General features: G+C 37.5%; 2 protein-coding genes across 7 annotated transcripts in view; one reads left to right on the top strand and one right to left on the bottom strand.

Annotated features, from left to right (window-relative positions):
* TTLL5 (tubulin tyrosine ligase like 5) overlaps window positions 1-4,043 on the top strand; it is a 374,113-nt gene extending 370,070 nt beyond the window's left edge. For 2 of the 6 annotated variants that reach the window (XR_004231997.1, XR_004231998.1), the window contains one exon: window positions 1,900-1,989. Coding sequence is in view for 3 of the 6 variants with exons in the window: in XM_031952493.1 (XP_031808353.1) it covers window positions 1,900-2,097 (198 nt within the window). In the remaining 3 variants the exon portion in view is untranslated. Of the gene's footprint in view, window positions 1-1,899 lie in introns of all 6 variants that reach the window. The other 4 variants (XM_031952493.1, XM_023501978.2, XM_031952488.1 and 1 more) reach the window with 4 other exon arrangements.
* Window positions 3,483-18,875, bottom strand: part of TGFB3 (transforming growth factor beta 3) — a 43,081-nt gene continuing 27,688 nt past the window's right edge. The window contains exons 4-7 of the mRNA XM_031952498.1: window positions 16,156-16,263; window positions 10,272-10,443; window positions 8,152-8,305; window positions 3,483-6,851 (exon numbers count right to left, since the gene is read on the bottom strand). Of these exons, the coding sequence (XP_031808358.1) occupies window positions 6,693-6,851; window positions 8,152-8,305; window positions 10,272-10,443; window positions 16,156-16,263 (593 nt within the window). The 3' untranslated portion in view covers window positions 3,483-6,692. The remainder of the gene's footprint in view (window positions 6,852-8,151; window positions 8,306-10,271; window positions 10,444-16,155; window positions 16,264-18,875) is intronic.

Genomic DNA, 18,875 nt, shown 5'->3' with positions numbered 1-18,875 from the left:
GCTACTAGTTACTACCTGTGTGACTTTGGGGAAATCATCTAGTCTCTCCCAAACTTCACTTTCTCTTTATCTGCAAAAGGAGTAGATTGGATTAAATTATCTCGGAGATCTCTTCCAACTGTCCTTCTGGCTTCATGCTTCTGCTTATGACCTTCTCTACCTGGAGTATTCGATCTAAGACTTGCTTATGTATACAATGGGTGCACCCCTTTCTCTTTGTAGTCTTCCCAGGACACAGTAAAATGTTTTTTAATGGTAATTTTAAGTTTTGACAGAACTCTCCATGTATAGACTTGGACCTCTTATTAAATCACAACATGTAGCCCATAAGCTCTTCTTGTTCAGTTTGATAAATGCCTGTTATGTCCCTACTCTGTGTGAGGCAGTAAACAAGGCAATGGGAATACAAAGAAAGAAATTAAAGACAGAACATGGACATAGAAAAATTATTATTTAAAAAGTTATTTTTTAATGAAGGAGATCATACTAACAAGGAAAAAAATCAGAATAGACTCCATGTAGGAGATAGCCTGTAGTCTGAGTTTTAAAGCAACCTATGGATTCTAGGAGTTAGAGATAAAAGGGGATATATTCCAGGTATATAAGATAGCCCAGGGCAAGGCATGGAAATAGATGGGAGAGAAAAATGCATAACCTAGGAATAGATATTGGATTAGCTAGGGTGGCACAGGGGATAGAAAGCCAGTCAGGAAAACCTGAGTTCAAATCTGCCCTCAGACACTTATAGTTATGTGACCCTGGGCAAGTCACTTAACCCCAATTGTCTCCGGGGGGGGGGGTCGCGGAAGGGGGGCAGACAGATAAGATAGAGAAGGAAATGGCAAACCACTTCAGTATCTTTGCCAAGAAAATCCCAAATGGGGTCATGAAGAATCAGCCATAACTGAAACAAATAATAAGAATAGATAGAAGTCTGGAATACTAATATGGAATTGATTAAGAGGAATAATATGAAGCAAGCTTAGAAAAGTAAGTGGGAACCAGTTTGTAGAGCACTTCAATTGCCAGGCAGAGGGAATTTTATTTTATCTAAGAGATAATAGGAAACCACTTCAGTTTTTCATTAGAGAAGTGACATGTTCAGGCCATTATTGGAAATATTCATTTGACAGCATTCTGATGGATGGATCATTGAAGGGAGATATTGGAAGCAGAAACTCTAGTTACAATGGTCTAGCTGAGAGGTGATGAAGATTTGAACCAAGATAGTGGCTGAGTAAGGAGAAGCAAGGGGATGAGGTTTTGAGGGTTTTTTTTTTGTTTGTTTGTTTTTGTGGAAGTTTGAGAATTGACAAGACTTGATGACTGCTTCAGTATGAATACTATAAAGGTTGCAAAGTTGGGTACCTGGATTCTGGTAGTCTTGATAGAAAGAATGCCATTTATAAATTTGGTCCTCTTTTTTCTAACCCACAACAGATTATTAATAGTGGGAGGAGGATCAGGGAGTAGTCTTAAAAGACAAGCACATTGACAGCAGGGGAGATGAAGCCATCAGTCAGTCACTGAGGGAAGAAACAAAAACTAAAAAAAAGAAAACGAAAGAAAAAGCAAATGCAAAATTGTATAACATACAATTTCATATATAATAGTATGCTATATATATATATATATATATATATATATATATATATAGTAAATGCTTATTCTGAGGACCGAGTTATCCAGAAAACATTAAAGTATGTTTGATGTCCTCTAAGAAAGCATTGAACAGTTTAACATACTTTAAAAAGCCTCAAGGAGCATGATCAATTATTCAGAAAATCTACATACGTATATCTCATTCCCTTATTTTACTGGATGGATGAAGTGTTGCAGAAAACAAATCTATTTCTCTAGTAGTGCAGTTGCTTCCACTTTGAGTTTTTGTCATTTCAGCTCCTGCTTACAACCTGTGATGAATCACTGACATGGAGGAAGAAACCGTTCCACACCACTGGGTTGAAAGATAAAGATGGAACAGCCATTGTAGCTAGAAGGAGTCCATTTTTGTTCCCATTTGCGTCATCATCCCCAGACCAAGGTGGTAGCAGATTTCTCCCTCCCAGTCTACAGATCCTAGCCTGGGACAACTGAAGAAAAGATGAGCTGGGTTTTGGTGGAACTTGACAGTATTCAGTTCAACTGATTCTCTCTGACAGAGCCACAAATGTACCTTTTCCCCTTCCCTTTTTATCTTCTTCCTTCCCCCTTACATACCTAGGCCTTTCTCCCTCTTGTGCTAACAGGCAGAGATGATATAAAACAGAAGCTCTTTGGCTATTTGTATTTTGCTTCCGCTTCTTTTAGAATCATTATCAAGCTCCTGTCTTATATAACCCTAGAGAACAAACATCATTATGAACACATTTATAATCCCTTTAAGAAGGGTATTAAGGGCAAAGGGAGAAAAGGCACACAGAACATGTTAAACAGTAATTGGAGAAAGGCTAGTGTGTTGACCACATGAACCCCAAGGTGAAGCAGCATTTTAGAATTACTGATTTTTAATATTGATAAAGTAATTCTATTTTTGTTTTATTTTTTCCACTTAACTAATTTCCCTCTAATCAATATTCATTTTCAAGTGAAATGGAAATGTGACCAACTTTTTATTTTAGTTAATTGCTGGACATTTAAAAATTTTAATTTTAGAAGTGTGCATTACTTTGGTATATTTTGATTTTAGGTTTTGTTCAGACAGAATGTAGCCGTGGTCATACCCTCAATGGTAGCTTATGAGCCAGGGAACATGGGATAGGAGGAGGTGTGGGAGGGCTTCACAAATGCACGAATGTCTCCCTGTCAAGCCATGACAGATGACTGAGGGAGCTAGATGCTGTTCTTGAATTGCACGTTAATTTTTCCCTCACACTACATTGTTTACATAAACAATCCATTAGAACAATGCAAAACAGCCACTGAGTGGATCTAATAAGTTTCTCATACTAACTCTCTGCTTTCTTACTTCCTCACTTTCCCCTGCTTCTTTGTCAGCACTCTCCTGAAGGAGGCCCTAAAATACAGTGTGCTTAGGCTTTTAGACTCAAGCCATTTGGGGAGTTTTTGTATTCTCTGTGACTTTGAGCAACAGTGTCATCATCCCTAAATCTGCTGTACTGTAAGGGGAGCTTTAAGGTGTTTCCTGATCGTGGTGACAGCCAGTGGGCCACCTGGCCAAATGAAGGAGGCTCCAAAGTGCAGGGCTACAGAACGAGGTGTTACAGACCAGAGTTGGAAACTCAAAAATGAAAATCACCTCCAACAAAGACAAAGAAAAGAGACTTGATTAACTGTGAGCAGCTTTTGAAAAATCTTTTTAATGAATGAAAACAAAGGGTTTGGTGCATTTTTTTCTTTTTGCCTCTGTTAAAAAAAAAATCACTTAGAGTGACAAGATCTATTGTTATAGTGAAGGGAGCAGGAGTATATTCTAAATGTTACTGGTGCCCAGGATACTGGCTTGAGGGACATCTATTTTGTTTTTTTTTTTTTTTTTTTTTTCCATTCAACTGTAAATTAAGTTGGGGGACAAAATAGAGTTCTGCCATTTCCTTTGAAATGAAAGTTTGTGAATAAAGGGGTTATCTGGAATCTGCTATAATGGTATTTGTGAATGGAGATTTAGGCCATTTACTCACAATAAAGGGTTGTAGATTAATGGGACTGTTCAGAAATTCTTCAGAAAATAATCAGTCAGTAGAATATATAGTGTTCTTCCTGACTTTGCAGATGCTGATAGGAGATTCCACATCTTACCTTTTCACTTATTCAAGTGCTTTCAAGTAAATGTATTGGCACTGGGCAGCTCACAATAAGAAGCTAAATAGTACATGCAGTCCTCCCTCCTGCCCACTTCCATGGCTGTGGTAATGCTTCTGGTGCTCCTCTTTATCCCCGGACTCCCATAAATAACATGTATGTAGGAAAATGGAGAGTCAATTATTCACGTTTTTATAGTCCCTGTAAATAGAGTATGTAGTTGTAATCCTGGCAACCAGATCCCTTCCCATATTTGATGTGGTGATTAAGGCAAGAGAAGACTTCTTCCATAAAAAATATCTTTGGAATCACACTGTTGTCTGCTTTCTTTGGGGTATGACAAGAAGTACAACATGGTTCCCATATGAAGCTTTACCTATGCTTACAGGAGATGACCCAAGTAAGCTATTTCAGTGTTTCTGGGAAGATTAATCCTGGCTGGATTAAATAAAAGGAAGGCTTCCTAGGGGAGGAGATATGTGGAGAGTGGGAGGAAGTGATAAGGGGCAAGCGAATGGCTGGAAGACCCTCATTTTTCCTTAACTCTTACTGATCTCTGACTGTGTGTTCTCAAAGCCAACCAGAATGAGAGGTAGTGGGTGAAGTCCCAAACTGGTTATCAGGAAAAACAGCATTCAGTTCTAAGGTCCACAAAGGACAAGCTACCTGCCCTGTCCCCTCTAAGTATCCTTCGCAAAAGGAGGTAAATGACCACCTGTTGTTAGAAGGCAGGTTGAGATGTTGGGAAATTAAAGTACTAAATGAAATGCAGTCCCCTGATATTCCTTGATACAGCATCATGTTGAGGAAACCGTGTGCAGTCTGGCCATGGCCAAAGCAGAAATATGAGAATAGCAACTAAAGATTCCCATGGCAGCTCAGCAAATGAGAACCCCCAGAAAGGATTATTAAAATAAAAACCCAAAACAAACAAACAAACAAAAAAACCCAATCAAAAAACAAAACAAACATCCAAACCCTAAACTCTTTATGTCTTCTATTAAGAGAGAATTTATAAATGTTAGCATTTGATGTTTATGTTTTTGCTTTACCACTGGGTAAGGTGATCTCAGTGATGCAAAGGAAATCATTTCCAGGAAGAGAGAAAGGCTCGCTCCTTCCTGCTTTCATGACACCCGGTAGGCATTTGAGAATCAATACCAATAGAATTCTAAACTTCTCTAGCTTCCAGAGGCCTTCAACATAGAGATTTAAAGCAATGAGCATTCCTTTGTCTCTAGCTCTAGAGACACTGTCAATAGGCACTTTTTTTTTTTAAAAGATATTCCTGGCTAGTCATTTCCAGTCTGTGTTCAGGATACCACAATAACTGCCTTTTTAGGCCATCTGTCATAGATGTTTGAATTGATCTTGTGGTGACTTTGTAGAAATGTTGGAGTAGTGATTGAATATATTGTAGCATATCCTTATATGCAAGTGTTCATATATAGGTGAATATGTTTGTATCTATCTTTCCCTTTTAGGGGATAGATTTTCATCTGTTTAATGCAGTCTGACCAACTGACATTCTCTGTCTCTGAGAGAATTCCTCATTGGTAGTAAGAGTGTATATACTTTGGAGCACCATTGTGGAAGCAGGCATTACAATACAAAATGCCTATTTCAGAGGCGGTATAATCCCAGTGCATTCATGCTAAAGCAATGTTATTAGAGTTTTAAGATCCTCTGTTCCGGGTTCCAGTTTACTTTGAGTGGTAGAAGTGGGAATAGGTATAAGAGAGTCTCTAGTACATAAAGATAATACCTAGGAACAAAGTTTTTAATGTTCCATGAGTTATTTTCTAGAAGATGAAATGATTCAAGTTCCCCCCCCTCCCCAATATTTATTTATACAAAGGTTTTGAGAATGGGTGTGTTTGTGTGTGTGTGAGTGTGTTTTTAAAAACCTCAGCCCATGTGAGTCAGGGGCCAAGTCAATCAATGTATAAGAGACACATGAGATTTCCCCCAAATACTTCATATGCCACAGTACCTGCTTCCAGGATCCACCAATGAACACCAGGTCCTTGGCAGCCAGGATGGAGAGCCTCTGGCACCCCTTGGCTGAATGGATCTGAAGTTCATATGACCGTCTTGACCTGGAAGGTATCTAGCAAAACTCCAAAGGGGAATGGATTGAGGAAGAGAGTGAGAGGAACTGCCCAAAGAGCAAACACAGAGTTTATGTTTAGTTATGATGCAGTCAGCCAGCCCTCTGCTCCTGAGCTCAACATACCCACAGGACTCGACTGTTTGCTCAGGGATTCTCTTAGTTGGGTTATATCCCAATATTGGCCCAAGAATGCCAAGTGATGTATGTAGAAGGGACAGTTTGCAAAAGTAGCAATTCTGACCCTGATCCCAGGCAGTAAGAGTACAGTTCTGGGAATTTCCCCTTCTTGATGATCTACATATAGGAAAAGGTTTGCCTTGTGTGATTTCAAGAAAATGAAATCCAAATTCCCAAGGACAGATAGGCAGCAACAGGCATTTGAGTCAACCTCAACTCAGATCAAAAATATCATTCCCTCTCAGACATTTTCTACACTTTCTTTCCCTTTCCCCATATTATTCCTCAACTGTAACATAGCAAAATTCCTTAATTTGCCAAATTCCTCTCTCTCCCTACCATACACAAAGAGCATCACAGAAAAATCCACGTATTTTGGAGACACTGGTTTTCCCTTAGCCAAACCCACACTTTTTTTCCCCACCACAATCATTGTCAGAGCTAGTGAGAAAGAGAAAATATTCCAAAAGGGAGCCTCGGTCTCAGCAATTGGTCCAGGACTGAAGGTTGTGGTCTCCCAGTCTCTAGGTGAAGTTGGTTCTTTTGTTTCCCTAGGAGTAGTTCAGCAGTAGCAGTTGTGTTGGATTTTATTTTCTCTCTCTCTCTTTCCCTCTCGGTCGCAGATAGGGCTGGTAGCATTTCAGCTGCACTTACAAGACTTCACCACCATGTTGGAGAGCTGCTCCACTTTGGGGGTCCTCCCAACATAATACAGGATGGTCAGAGGCTCCAGATCTTGGGGCACACAACAAGGGGAAGCAGACGCTTCAGGATTCAGAGTATTATATAGTCCCAGCACCTATGAAGAGAGATGGTTTCGTAAGTATGAGGAAGTCAAGTTCCAGTCAAGCCCTAGGCCTTAGCCCAGATGACTTCTGTACTGTGGATTCTCTCTGTGGCAGAACAAGTAGCCATGTGTGCTGCTTAAAGGATTTTTACTCCTTTTCCTTTTGAACACGTCTGAATGAATGAGCAACTAGTGCTTATCCACAACAGGAGAAGCCATCAGAGTTAGCTCTGTTTAAGAGTTGTCAATTCACCAGAATTATCTGAGTACTATCCTATCAAGATTTTACATTGTCTAAATAAGGTAGATTTCATTTTTAAGAGAATAGTTCTTCAGAGGTTTTGTTAGCTCTTGCACAGTTTTCTCTTCTATAAAAAGAGGGAGTTGAACTAGATGAAGTCTAAACTCCCTTGGTTCCAAGACATCACATTAAATCAGGGATTCTTAATCTGGGCTTTACCCCTTTCAGGGGATCCTGAACAAAGATGGGGAAAATGGCATCTTTATTTTAATATCACTGAATGTCACTTATCGTATACATTTAAAAATGTTATTCTAAAAGGTATCCATAGGCTTTAGCAGAATTGTTGAAGATTTCCGTAAGGCAAATACTAACAATCCCTGACTTAAAACATTACCTGTGGTCCTTTAGTTTGTGAGTGTCAAAATGAAGAGACACGTGGAAATGGACAGCCATTTTCCATAAATTTCTGCACATTTTCCCCTCTCTCTTACTTGGAAAAAAGATTGGCAGGCAAACGTCAAGGTAGCACTCTCTCCTCAGTCTCTCTAGCCAGTTTCATCTCTAGGTTTCAAATTGCCCTCCCTTAAAACTGTTCTGATTACTGTCTTCAAGGCAATAGAATCCCAATTATTATTTTTCTTAGAGAGCTTTTCACCTCAAAATTCTGTGCCAAGTAATTATATTGAGTCTCTGTTACATCACTAAAGCTTGCTGCCTAGTGACCCTGTGTGACCCTGTGTGTCATAGGCCTTGTGAATGAGGAACTGAACTAGATGGCCCTGAGCTGGCTTTCAGTTATGATCCTACAATCCTATCATCTGGGGTAAAAATATGACAGTCATTTAATCTCCTTGCCATGAAAGTTTTAAATAAAGCAGGAATAAAACACTCTATCTTTTGTGATTGAAACCCTGGAGAGAATATGAGGAAGTCAAATGTGATTAGGAAGAGTCTAACCAGAAAGTCTTTTTTTGCCAAGACCCTGACTCAGATCATCAGAACCAAAGATATGTGCTTGAAATGTAGTTAACTCTTGAGAACCTATAGAATAGGAAACATTTCCTGTACCGTGCTGTGGGTTGTATCTGCACTTCGGAGGTATGGGCAAGGACCTGAGCAGAAGTTGGCATAGTAGCCCTTAGGCTCATGGACCCACTTCCAGCCCAGATCCTGTCGGAAATCAATGTAGAGAGGACGCACACAGCAATTCTCCTCCAAATTCCTGAAATAAAACATTCACATATAAAAATTCAAAAAGATGCTTCAAATAAAAGGAATTTCACTAAAGAGAATTAAGCTTGAAAATTCTAAGCTGATAATCATTAGAAAAGTTTCTACTGGTTAAGACTTAAATGTGTTAAATGAGTAACTAGGAAGACTCCTCCTTAAGTAGTCAACTAGAGTCCCAAAGATCCAGTTGATAGATATGTTCAGTTCACTTGTCTTTCAGTTTATGTCCCGATTGGAGTTTTCTTGGTAGAGATACTAGAGGGATTCGCCATTTCCTTCTCCAGCTCATTTTACAGATGAGGAAACTGAGGCAAAGTGGGTTACATGACTTGTCCAGTCACACAGCTAGTAAAGTCTGAGGTCAGATTTGAACTCAGGAAGATGAGTGTTCCTGACTCCAGGGCCAGCACTTGCCCACTTGGTAGATAAAGAAGGTTCTAAAAAGATCAGTCTGTAAAGGTGCCCAATCTGCACAGCCTAGCTACAGGTAAAAGATTATACAAACAGAAAAGTTTCTTGGCAGATTAAGTACTAGGCATTATGAGCAGATGGTCTTTCTGAGTTTGGCCCTATTGGCAGACTTCAAATAGCACCCCCAGAAATTGCTTAGTTTGTGTAATATGGGAAATGGATATTTAGGCTGAATCCACTGTCCCTCTAGTCAAGTGCTATTGCCCAACATTTCTTCTAGTGAGTCCCTTGAAGAGAGAGAGAGAGCATGATATGAAATTTAGGTATGGAATCAGCAAGACATAACAAATACTATCTGTGCAACCATGGGGAAAGTCACTTTAATCCAGTGTCCCAAATAGCTGTTGAAGACCACATGTTCTAGACAAGTTGCCTATCTGCACTGATAAAGAGAGTTTCCACTCTGGAAGTTCCTTCATATCTAAAAAACCTTAAACTCCAGAACATGTGGGCTGGTCAATGGTATGTCCTTGAGCCATAATGACTAGGAAAGAACTATAAAAAAAAATCCCACTTTAAAATAAATAAAGTGAAATGTAGTTCAAAGATTTCCTTAGTATTAGGTGAGATTGAACTCTTTGGCTCACGATCTTTTACAAATATAAAACAGCCCTATAACTAATTTTTTCTGGAGCTCTCTCTGGAATCCTTCACAGGCATCTCAGAACTTGTTTTTAAAGACAAAAATGTTACTGAACTTTGCTTCAAATGCTCATCATGACATGAAAATTCTGGAAAGAAAACTAATCCATGCTGCATATAATTATCATCCCTTTTTTCCTTCCTCTCTCTTTGTCTCTGTCTCTGTCTCTCTGTCTCTGTCTCTCTGTCTCTCTGTCTGTCTCTGTCTCTCTCTCTCTCTCTCCTTCTCTCTCTGTCTCTCTGTCTCTGTCTCTGTCTCTGTCTCTCTCTTTCTCTGTTTCTCTCTCTCTTTTTTCTCTCTCTCTCTCTGTTTCTCTCTCTCTCTCTCTCTCTCTCTCTCTCTCTCTCTCTCTGTTTCTCTCTGTCTCTCTCTCTCTCTCTCTGTTTCTCTCTGTCTCTCTCTCTGTCTCTGTCTCTCTGTCTTTCTGTCTGTCTCTGTCTATCTCTCTATCTGTCTCTCTCTCTCTCTTTCTCTCTCTCTCTCTCTCTCTCTCTCTCTCTCGCTCTCTCTCTCTTCTCTCTCTCTCTCATTTTGTGGCTGGACCTGTGATTTGACTGGTTTAGGGGACTATTTTGTGGTAATCCCCTCTTCTGACAATAGAGATCAGCAACTTTTCTGTAACTCAGAGTCTTAGGGAGTTGCCTATGGTAGATATGCCCACTCAGACAGTATTTGTCTGAAATAGGACTTGAAACCAAGCCTTTCTGAGTCTGAGGCTAGCTCTCTGTTTGCTGCTCTCAGATGTGTTTCTTCCTTTTCCTTACTGATCCCTTCAAAGGAATCTGCCTTCACCTAACTTGATGTTGTTTGACAAGGGGAATTTCCCATGTAGATTGAGGATTACCGGAAGCAGTAGTTGGTATCAAGAGCCCGTTTCTTCCTTTGGCCTCCCTGGCCTGGACTGTCAAGGCGATGTGGAGGAATCATCATCAAAATCAAATGAGGATTGTGGTGATCCTTTTGTTTCTTCAGTCGCCCAAGATCTCCACGCCCATAATCTTCATCACTGTCAACACCTAAGTGGAAAGGATTGTAGAATGTTCATCATTCAGAAGAGATGTACTTGAGAGAAGAAAAAAGTAGAGACATTTGGTGGATTTCTGATAACAAGGCTGCTTTTTCTTCCATTCTGGCTCAAACTATGCACTGAAAAAGTGATAATGATTTATTCTGGAAGGGTAGGCTTAAAATCACTAATGCATTTCATTCAAGTAGCAAAACACAGATGATTCATAGAAGACACAAGAGTAGAAATTCCAACTGCAGATGGCCAAGAATTTTTAGGAGACTAAGATATCATCCATAAATCAAAATATTTAGAGTAGAACTCTCTGTAGAAGTAAAGATCTCCAAACAAAGTGAAGGCTCATCAATTATGAGATGGCATAATAAATCATAGGTATATGAATGTAATAAGTAAGGATCAATATTAAGGATACAGAGAAGATGGGGAACTTACATTAATTAATTAAAAGTGGAGTAAGCCAAACAAGGGGAACATTGTACACAGTAATTACAACCATGTAAAAAATAACAGCAAATCAAAACAAAATTATGTAATTATAACAACTAAGAGAGAACAGATCAATCAACAAGCATTTATTAATCAACTACTCCGTGTCAGGCTGCTTGTTTGTCCTTTGTTCAAGAAGACCATGGCATCAGGGAGGTAACTCCATGATGTGCAAGTGAATTGGATTTAAGTAAGGGAGGGCTGTGCAAAGTCACCAGCCTCACTTTCTTCTCTGGAGTCATCTGAGTGCAATGCCCGAGACTACTGGAGATGGCTCTGGATGCAGTGAGAATCTAGTCCTTTGTAAGCTAGTCTTCAATGGCTCCCAGTTTGATTGAGGTCACACCCATTCAATGACTAAGAATCTCCTTTTTCACCTAGTGGAAAAAAATCTGGGAAAGGAAGAACTTTAGAGTTTCTGGCCAAAACAGAAATTATTATTATTTACATTCACTCGAGTCAATTAGGCTTAAAAAAGTCAAGGTCTCCCATTTCATCCAAGGCCATCTCCACTGGATCCAGCTGGCTCTAGGGGATAAAAATAAAGTAAGTGACCTAGCATAACCTTCCCTTACTTAAAACTAACTCACCTGCATTCATGGCATCATCTCCCTGATGTTATGGTCCTCTTCAAAAACAAAGAACAAATAATCTTTGTGCCAGACACTGATTATATAAAGAAGTGAATTATACCTACTCTCAAGGAGCTTATATTCTGGTGATATGAAAATGCAGCTCTTTCCCTTTTTTGTGGAATGACTAGGAGTACAGAACATTGAGTATAATCTTTACTTATTATTTCTTTGAATGACTCTTGTTTTTTCTTCTTTGTTACAAATGAAAGGGTTCTTTGGAAACAGAGAAGAATGGATATATTGGGAAATGTAGATAATGTAAAAAAATTAGCAATAAAAATTTTAAAAGGAAATATTTCTTATATAGAAACAGTGTAAAACACGCTGCTAAAACTTGATGCCCACATAAGAACATATACTACTTACATATACTACTTATTCATGTGTGTGAATATCCTGAGAGTTCTAAGATGTTGGCTTCTAAGCTCAGTGCCAGTTGTGAGTACATATCTGGGTCTACTATCTGGGATGGAACATTCTTTGATGATAATCCTGGGACGGTATCCCTCATAATTAAGAAGCCTGAAAGAGATCTCAGGGCACATCCAATCTACAACATGCTCCAGCAAGTTTTTGTCCCATTTTCCACTTGAACACTTTCATGCAGGAAAGTCTACTACCTTAAATGGCAGCCCATTCCACTTTTAGACCACTCTAATTATAAGGAAGTTCATACACCAGAAGCAACAATAGTAGTTGAAGATCTGGCCTCAGAGTCAGACTGACTTTCAGGGTTCAAGTTTCTCCTCTGACACATGTTCGGCTACATGATCCTGGGCAAGTCACTTAATGCAATGTTCTAGGTATCTCTATATGACCATGATCTGCAGAGGAAATTGGTTAAGGAAGTTTTATTTACTCAAGAGTGAGGAAACACCCCCAATGACATCACACCAGACACCAATGAAATCACAGGTTTAGGGTCTATCACTTTAATGTCTTCCTTACGGCAACCATATCTGTGTCTCTTCCAGTTTCACCCATTGCAGTAATTATGCTTCCTGGGAACAACCAGGACAAGTCCTACTTCTTTTCCACATAAAAGCCCTTCAAATACTTGAAGACAGTTACTGTATCACCTTGCTATGTTCTTATTCCCAACTCTACTTAGCACTCACTATCCACATATCTCTAAAATGCTTTGTATTTTCTAAGATGTAACAACTAAAGAGAATCTGGGTCAAAATGGGTACATAATTTACACATAAAGGGTGCTGCCATAAATAAATTAGGAAAGCATGGAATAGTTTACCTGTTGGATCTATGGATAAGGGAAGAATTTATGACTATATACATATATGTATGTCATAACAAACATGATATAAAGAGCATTACAAAATGTAAAACATAATTTTGATTATATAAAATATAAAAGACTTTGCACAAACAAAAGTAATGCAACCAAAATTAATAGGAAAACAGAAAATGGGAAATTTTTTTGCAACAAGTATCTCTGATAAAGCCTTATTTATCAAATATGTAGAAAATTGAGTCAAAGTTATAAGACTAGAAGTCATTCCCCAAATGATAAATGATCAAAGGATAGGGATAAGCAGTTTTCATACAAAGAAGTCAAAGCTATCTATAATATAAAAAATGCTCTAAATCATTATTGACTCTAGAAATGCAAATTAAAACAACTCTGAGGTACCACCTCACACCTCTCAGACTGACTAAGATTGACTAAGATGACAGGAAAAGATAATGATATCTTTCTGGGGATATGGGAAAACTGGGACATTGATACATTGCCAGTGAAATTGTGAAATAATCCAACCATTCCTGAAAACAATTTGGAACTATGCCCTAAGGGCTATAAAACTGTGCAGGTCCTTTAACCCAGCAGTGCCGTTACTGGAAAAGGATATATTTGAATAAAAAATATTTATAGCATCTCCTTTTTTGTGGTGGGAATTGAAAATTTTAGGGGATGTCCATGATTTAAGCAATGACTGAATAAGCTGTGGAATATGATTGTGATGCAATATTATTGTGCTATAAGAAATGACAAACAGGATGTTTTCAGAAAAACCTGGAAAGACTTACATGAACTGATGCAAAGTGAATTGAACAGAACCAGAAAAAAAAAATAACAGCAATATCATATGATGATCTAATGTAAATGACTTAGCTTTTCTCAGCAATTCAAAGATCTAAGATGATCCCAAAGGACTCCATGATGTAACATGAGATCTGCTTTCAGAGGAAGAATGATATTATCTATATAGAGAGTGAAGCATACTATTTTCACTTTCTGTTGTTGTTGTTCAAATCTTCTTGTACCAAATGAATAATATAGAAATATTTTCCATGATTTGATGTGTATAACCTATATCAGATTGTTTGCTGTCTTAGAGAGGTGGGGAAGGAATGAGGAAAGAATAGAATCTGAAACTTAAAACTTAAAAAAATTGCAAATGTTAAAAATTGTTTTAATATATAATTGGGGAAAAATAAAATGTTATTTTTAAAAAGAAAATTTGTATGTTAATAAGGAAAATTTATACTCGTGTTGTGCTTTGTAGTTTATAAAATGTGAATACAGATTTTTTTTTATTTGATGGAGAGGGTCCAGAGTAAAATGCCTAATAGGATTAGCAAGATTGAAAAATGATAATGATGAAGAAAACAGAAAAGAATTGGAACTTTTTCATTGGAAAAAGAGAAAGCTGAAACATGACTCAATAATATTGCCAAACTTATGGAGGCGTTTTAAAATAGAGAATAGCTTATCAAATGGAGGAAAAGAGGAGAAATGTGGCTATAAGTGGGAATTAGATCTTAGGAAGGGTGATTAAATTATAAGGATTGTGAGAGCTAATAGTGATAGAAAAACAGAAGAGAGCAGAAGGGAATAAGCATTTAAGTGCTTACTATGAGGCAGATAGTATAAAAATATAATCTCATTTGATCTTTACAACAACCTTGGAAGATTGGTGCTCTTATTATTTCCACTTTACAAATGAAGAATTTGAGGCAGATTTGTTTAAGATCACACATCAGACAATATGCCTGAGACCACATTTGAACTCAGATCTTCAGACTCTGGGCCCAGCATATTAGCTGCTTAGAATAAATGGAACAGGTAAGAAAATTGCCTTTCAGAAATGTTTCAGAATAAGATCAACATCCTTTGGTTTGAAGTAATTGAAGCACAGCTTTGCCCATAGTAAAGAGGTTCTGAATTATAGGAGCCTTCAACATTTCCCTGCATGAATTCTGTGAGTCTAAGATTAACTGATTAAGTTGTCAGATCTTTGGCATTCTAGAAGAATAGGCTCTGGAATAAAACCCATAGGGGTTAAGCATACTGCCCATGGCAAGAAACCAAGAAATTCCTATATCTTCTTCTAGCCAAACCACTGTGTCAACACAACTTTGGACAAGTTGCCTGACCTCCGGCATGCCTCAATCACCAAAACTGGGGAAATGAATGAAAAAATAGTATCTTAAGCTAAAAACCAGTAAACACATCTGAGCAACGTTTCCTAGAAACATATTTAAGAGACAGAAATGACTTTGACATATTTCACATTTAAACAGAAGTACATCATAAAAAATATGGAACCCAGAAGCAAGTACACGTGTTTTATTTAGTCATTTTCCAACTCTTCATGATCTCATTTGGAGTTTTTATGGCAAAAATATTTGGAATGGTTTGCCATTTCCTCCTGCAGCTCATTTTACAGATGAAGAAATTGAGGCAAACAGGGTTAAGTGACCCGCTAAGCATCAAATAGCTACTAAATGTCTGAGGCTAGCTTTGAACTCAGGAAAATGTGTCTTTCTAATGCTAAGCTGGGCACTCTACTGTGCTACCTAGCTTTCTCAATATATACAGAACACACACATTCTCTGTCAATCTCTGTCTCTGTCTCTCCCTCCCTTCCTCCTTCCCTCTTTCCTTGCCTCCCTCTTTCTCTTTCTCTCTTTGTCTCTCTTCTCTCTCCCTCTCCCCCCATATATAGATTGATATAGATTTGGATGATATAAGTACAGACAGATATAGGTAAGAGATAAATAGAGATAAGAAATATAGAGATATACATATATATCATGAGTGTATGAATGAATTCATATGCCTTTCTACTAGAATGTCTTCTTTCTGATGAAAAGCAATCACTTTTTGAGCATAATAGATAGTTTATACTGTAGAATGGTCATCACTTAGGAGATATGAACTTGAGTGAAGCCAAAGGTAAAGACATTTGAACAAACAGAATAAATGGAGTCAGAAAAACCTGGGATTGAAACCTGCCTCAGATACTTACTCGCTGAGTGACCTTGGCAAGTCACACAACCCCATAGTTCTCATTGGCTAACAAAAAAACTAGATTATACTAGCATCTATGTTACAGGTTATTGTGAGAATCAAGTGAGATAATACTTAAAGTGCTTTGAAAACCTTTAAGGTCTATATAAATAGGAATTATTATTTTTGGATTAATGTTCAGTCCCATACATTTGGGAGCTAGTATACAGTATGGACCCTTGATTCCTCTTCTTGGAATCTTGCCCAGATTCTCCCCCCTCTAATTCCACTGGTTTCCCTAGGCCTATTTGTATGGACATGTAATTACCTTTGAATTTGATCTCCATCACCTCGTGAATGCTCTCCAAGATATCTCCATTGGGTTGGAAGGTATGGCATGGGCAATGAATGCTGATTTCCAGCCCCAAGTTGGATTCTGTGGAGGAAAGAGATGGTTTGTGAGATTTTGCCTTCTGGGGAAATACACAGCCAGCCCAGATGGAAAGTAAACCTAGACTCTCTCCTCTCAAGAGTAGAGAATAAGAGTAGGGCTCTGTAAAATATAATGAGAAGTGAAACAAGCCCCCAAAGCTAATTATTATGGGCAATCTACCCTTGGAGGGAAAAGAAATTACAAGAATTCATTTATTCAATAGACATTAAATAGATACCTACTAAATACAATGTGTTAGATGGGCATCAGGTGGTTGGAGAAAGATCCAAGAAAAATGAGACCCAATTCCTGCTCTCAGTTATAATTATCAATAATTCTAGTGATACAAGCTAATTGTACAATATTTCAGAGTCTGATTCTTTTTGTACAGCAAAATAATGTTTTGGTCATGTATACTTATTGTGTATCTAATTTATGTTTTAATATATTTAACATCTACTGGTCATCCTGCCATCTAGGGGAGGGGGTGGGGGGGGGTAAGAGGTGAACAATTGGAACAAGAGGTTTGGCAATTGTTAATGCTGTAAAGTTACCCATGCATATATCCTGTAAATAAAAGGCTATTAAATAAAAAAAGAAAAAAGAAAAAAAATAATAATAATTCTAGTGATAAAAAATGTCCTCCTATGAATCATAAAGAAATTCAGAATGAATTCTCCTTTCCTTTTTTCCTAGGATAAATGAGCTGCTACTAAGGCTACATGAGCATCATTAATGAAGAAATCTATTAGAGGGCAACTTCATTTCTTACTATGAAAAATCAACATCGATAAATGTTTAGGGGGCATTTTTATATGTATTAGACTTTCTAGAATAGTTTCCTGATCTGAAAGAGTTTCTATTCATTGCACATTTTTAACCTATATTGGATTTCTTGCTGTCTAGGGGAAGGGGGAAGTGAGGAGAGAAGGAGAAAAAAAATTGGAACACAAAGTTTTGCAAGGGTAAATGTTGAAAATTATCATCTTTGCATGTATTTTGAAAAATAAAAAGCTATTATTATTTTAAAATTTTAAAAAGAAGTTTCTATTGTATTACAAAGACTTTCTCCCTAATTATTTCAGACATTAATTTTTAAAATATATTTCTGGCTATTGAAAACAAACATGCTTTCATGAATCATCAGCTACAGTAGCAGCTACTAGTTTCCAATTAGTACAAATAATGGATCCACTGAAGTGGCCATATGTGTTCTTATTCACACTATTTGAAGTGTAATTTTGTGAAATATGTGCATTGGTGACAGCCCAATAGAATTATGCCATGCAGTTATTGGAACTGGAGCTACACTCAAAATCCTTTTGAATTTAGCTCTTCCAAAGCAATTGCTTCTTCACTATAGCCTTCAAGAAGCCAGAGCCGTCCACCAGCCATAGTGAAGCATCATAATAGGCTTTTAATGCAAGCTACATATTATTATCTATAACATTACAAAGAAAAACAAACTCTTTAGCAGTTTAAGGGGGAAGAATTGGAACTGTTTGAATGAAGAGTGTGATATTACAAGAAAACTGTCTTCTAATTAGGAAAAATTCATACAAGAGTTTGAGATAAAGGAAGAATATGTGACTGCCTGCTTGGGGGCAAGGTAGAATATTGAGTACAAGCTTTCTTTTTAATTTTTAAAAAAAATTATTAGTTTTTGACATTTACTTTTATAAAATTTTGATTTCCATTTTTTCCTTCCTCCCTCTCCTCTGCCCTTCCCTCGGTGGCAATCAATTTGGTTGAGGCTATACATGTACAACCATATTAAGCATGAAGTTGTGAAATAATCGAAAGAAAGGGGAAAAATCACAAGAAAGAAAAAAAAACAAAAAAGTGGAAATAGTATACTTCAAATTGCATTCAAATGCCATCATTCTTTTTCTGGATGTGAATAGCATTTTTCATCATGGGTCTTTTGAAACTGTCTTGGATCATTGTATTTCTGAGAAGAGTAAAGTCTATCAAAGTCTATCATAGCACAATGTAGCTGTTACTGTGTTCAATATTCTCCTGTTGAGTATAATCTTTCAGTGGGTTCACAATCTCATCAATGTTCATATTCCCTCTGTTGGCATAGATCATAACCCATCCATATCATCTCATCCAGGACCTTTTATAATCTACACAACTTGTCAGAGACCTTATTCTAAGAGGGGAGGCTCTTAATCTTTTTTTTTTTGTTCCATGGACTCCTTTGGAAGTAAGTAAAAATTATAGACCCCTCCTCAGAATGAAGTGCTTAAAAGCATAAAATAAAATATATAGGATTACAAAGGAAACACATTACATGCAAATGAAATTTATAATTTTTTTTAAATTCATAGATTCTGGATTAAAAATCTGTAGATATTTTAATATTTCATGGATATCAGTGCAGCCACTTGGGCCATTCAACAGTTATCCCTTCATCTCAATAAAACACGACAGGCTTACTTCCTCTTTAAATCTTACATATTCTTTTTTGCTGTCTTTTTATACTAATTCTTATCTACAGTGTATATGAGGCTACCTATTTTTACCCATCATGCATATCTACATTGCTTTTTGTTCATATATGAGTTTGAGTCTTCTGAAAACATAGCATTCTATGATTCACATTCATGTTT

The sequence above is a fragment of the Sarcophilus harrisii genome, chromosome 2 (assembly GCF_902635505.1).
Source record: "Sarcophilus harrisii chromosome 2, mSarHar1.11, whole genome shotgun sequence".
Taxonomy (NCBI): domain Eukaryota; kingdom Metazoa; phylum Chordata; class Mammalia; order Dasyuromorphia; family Dasyuridae; genus Sarcophilus; species Sarcophilus harrisii.
Note: the sequence above shows the minus strand (reverse complement) of the source record. Positions and strands in the feature narration are given on the sequence as shown.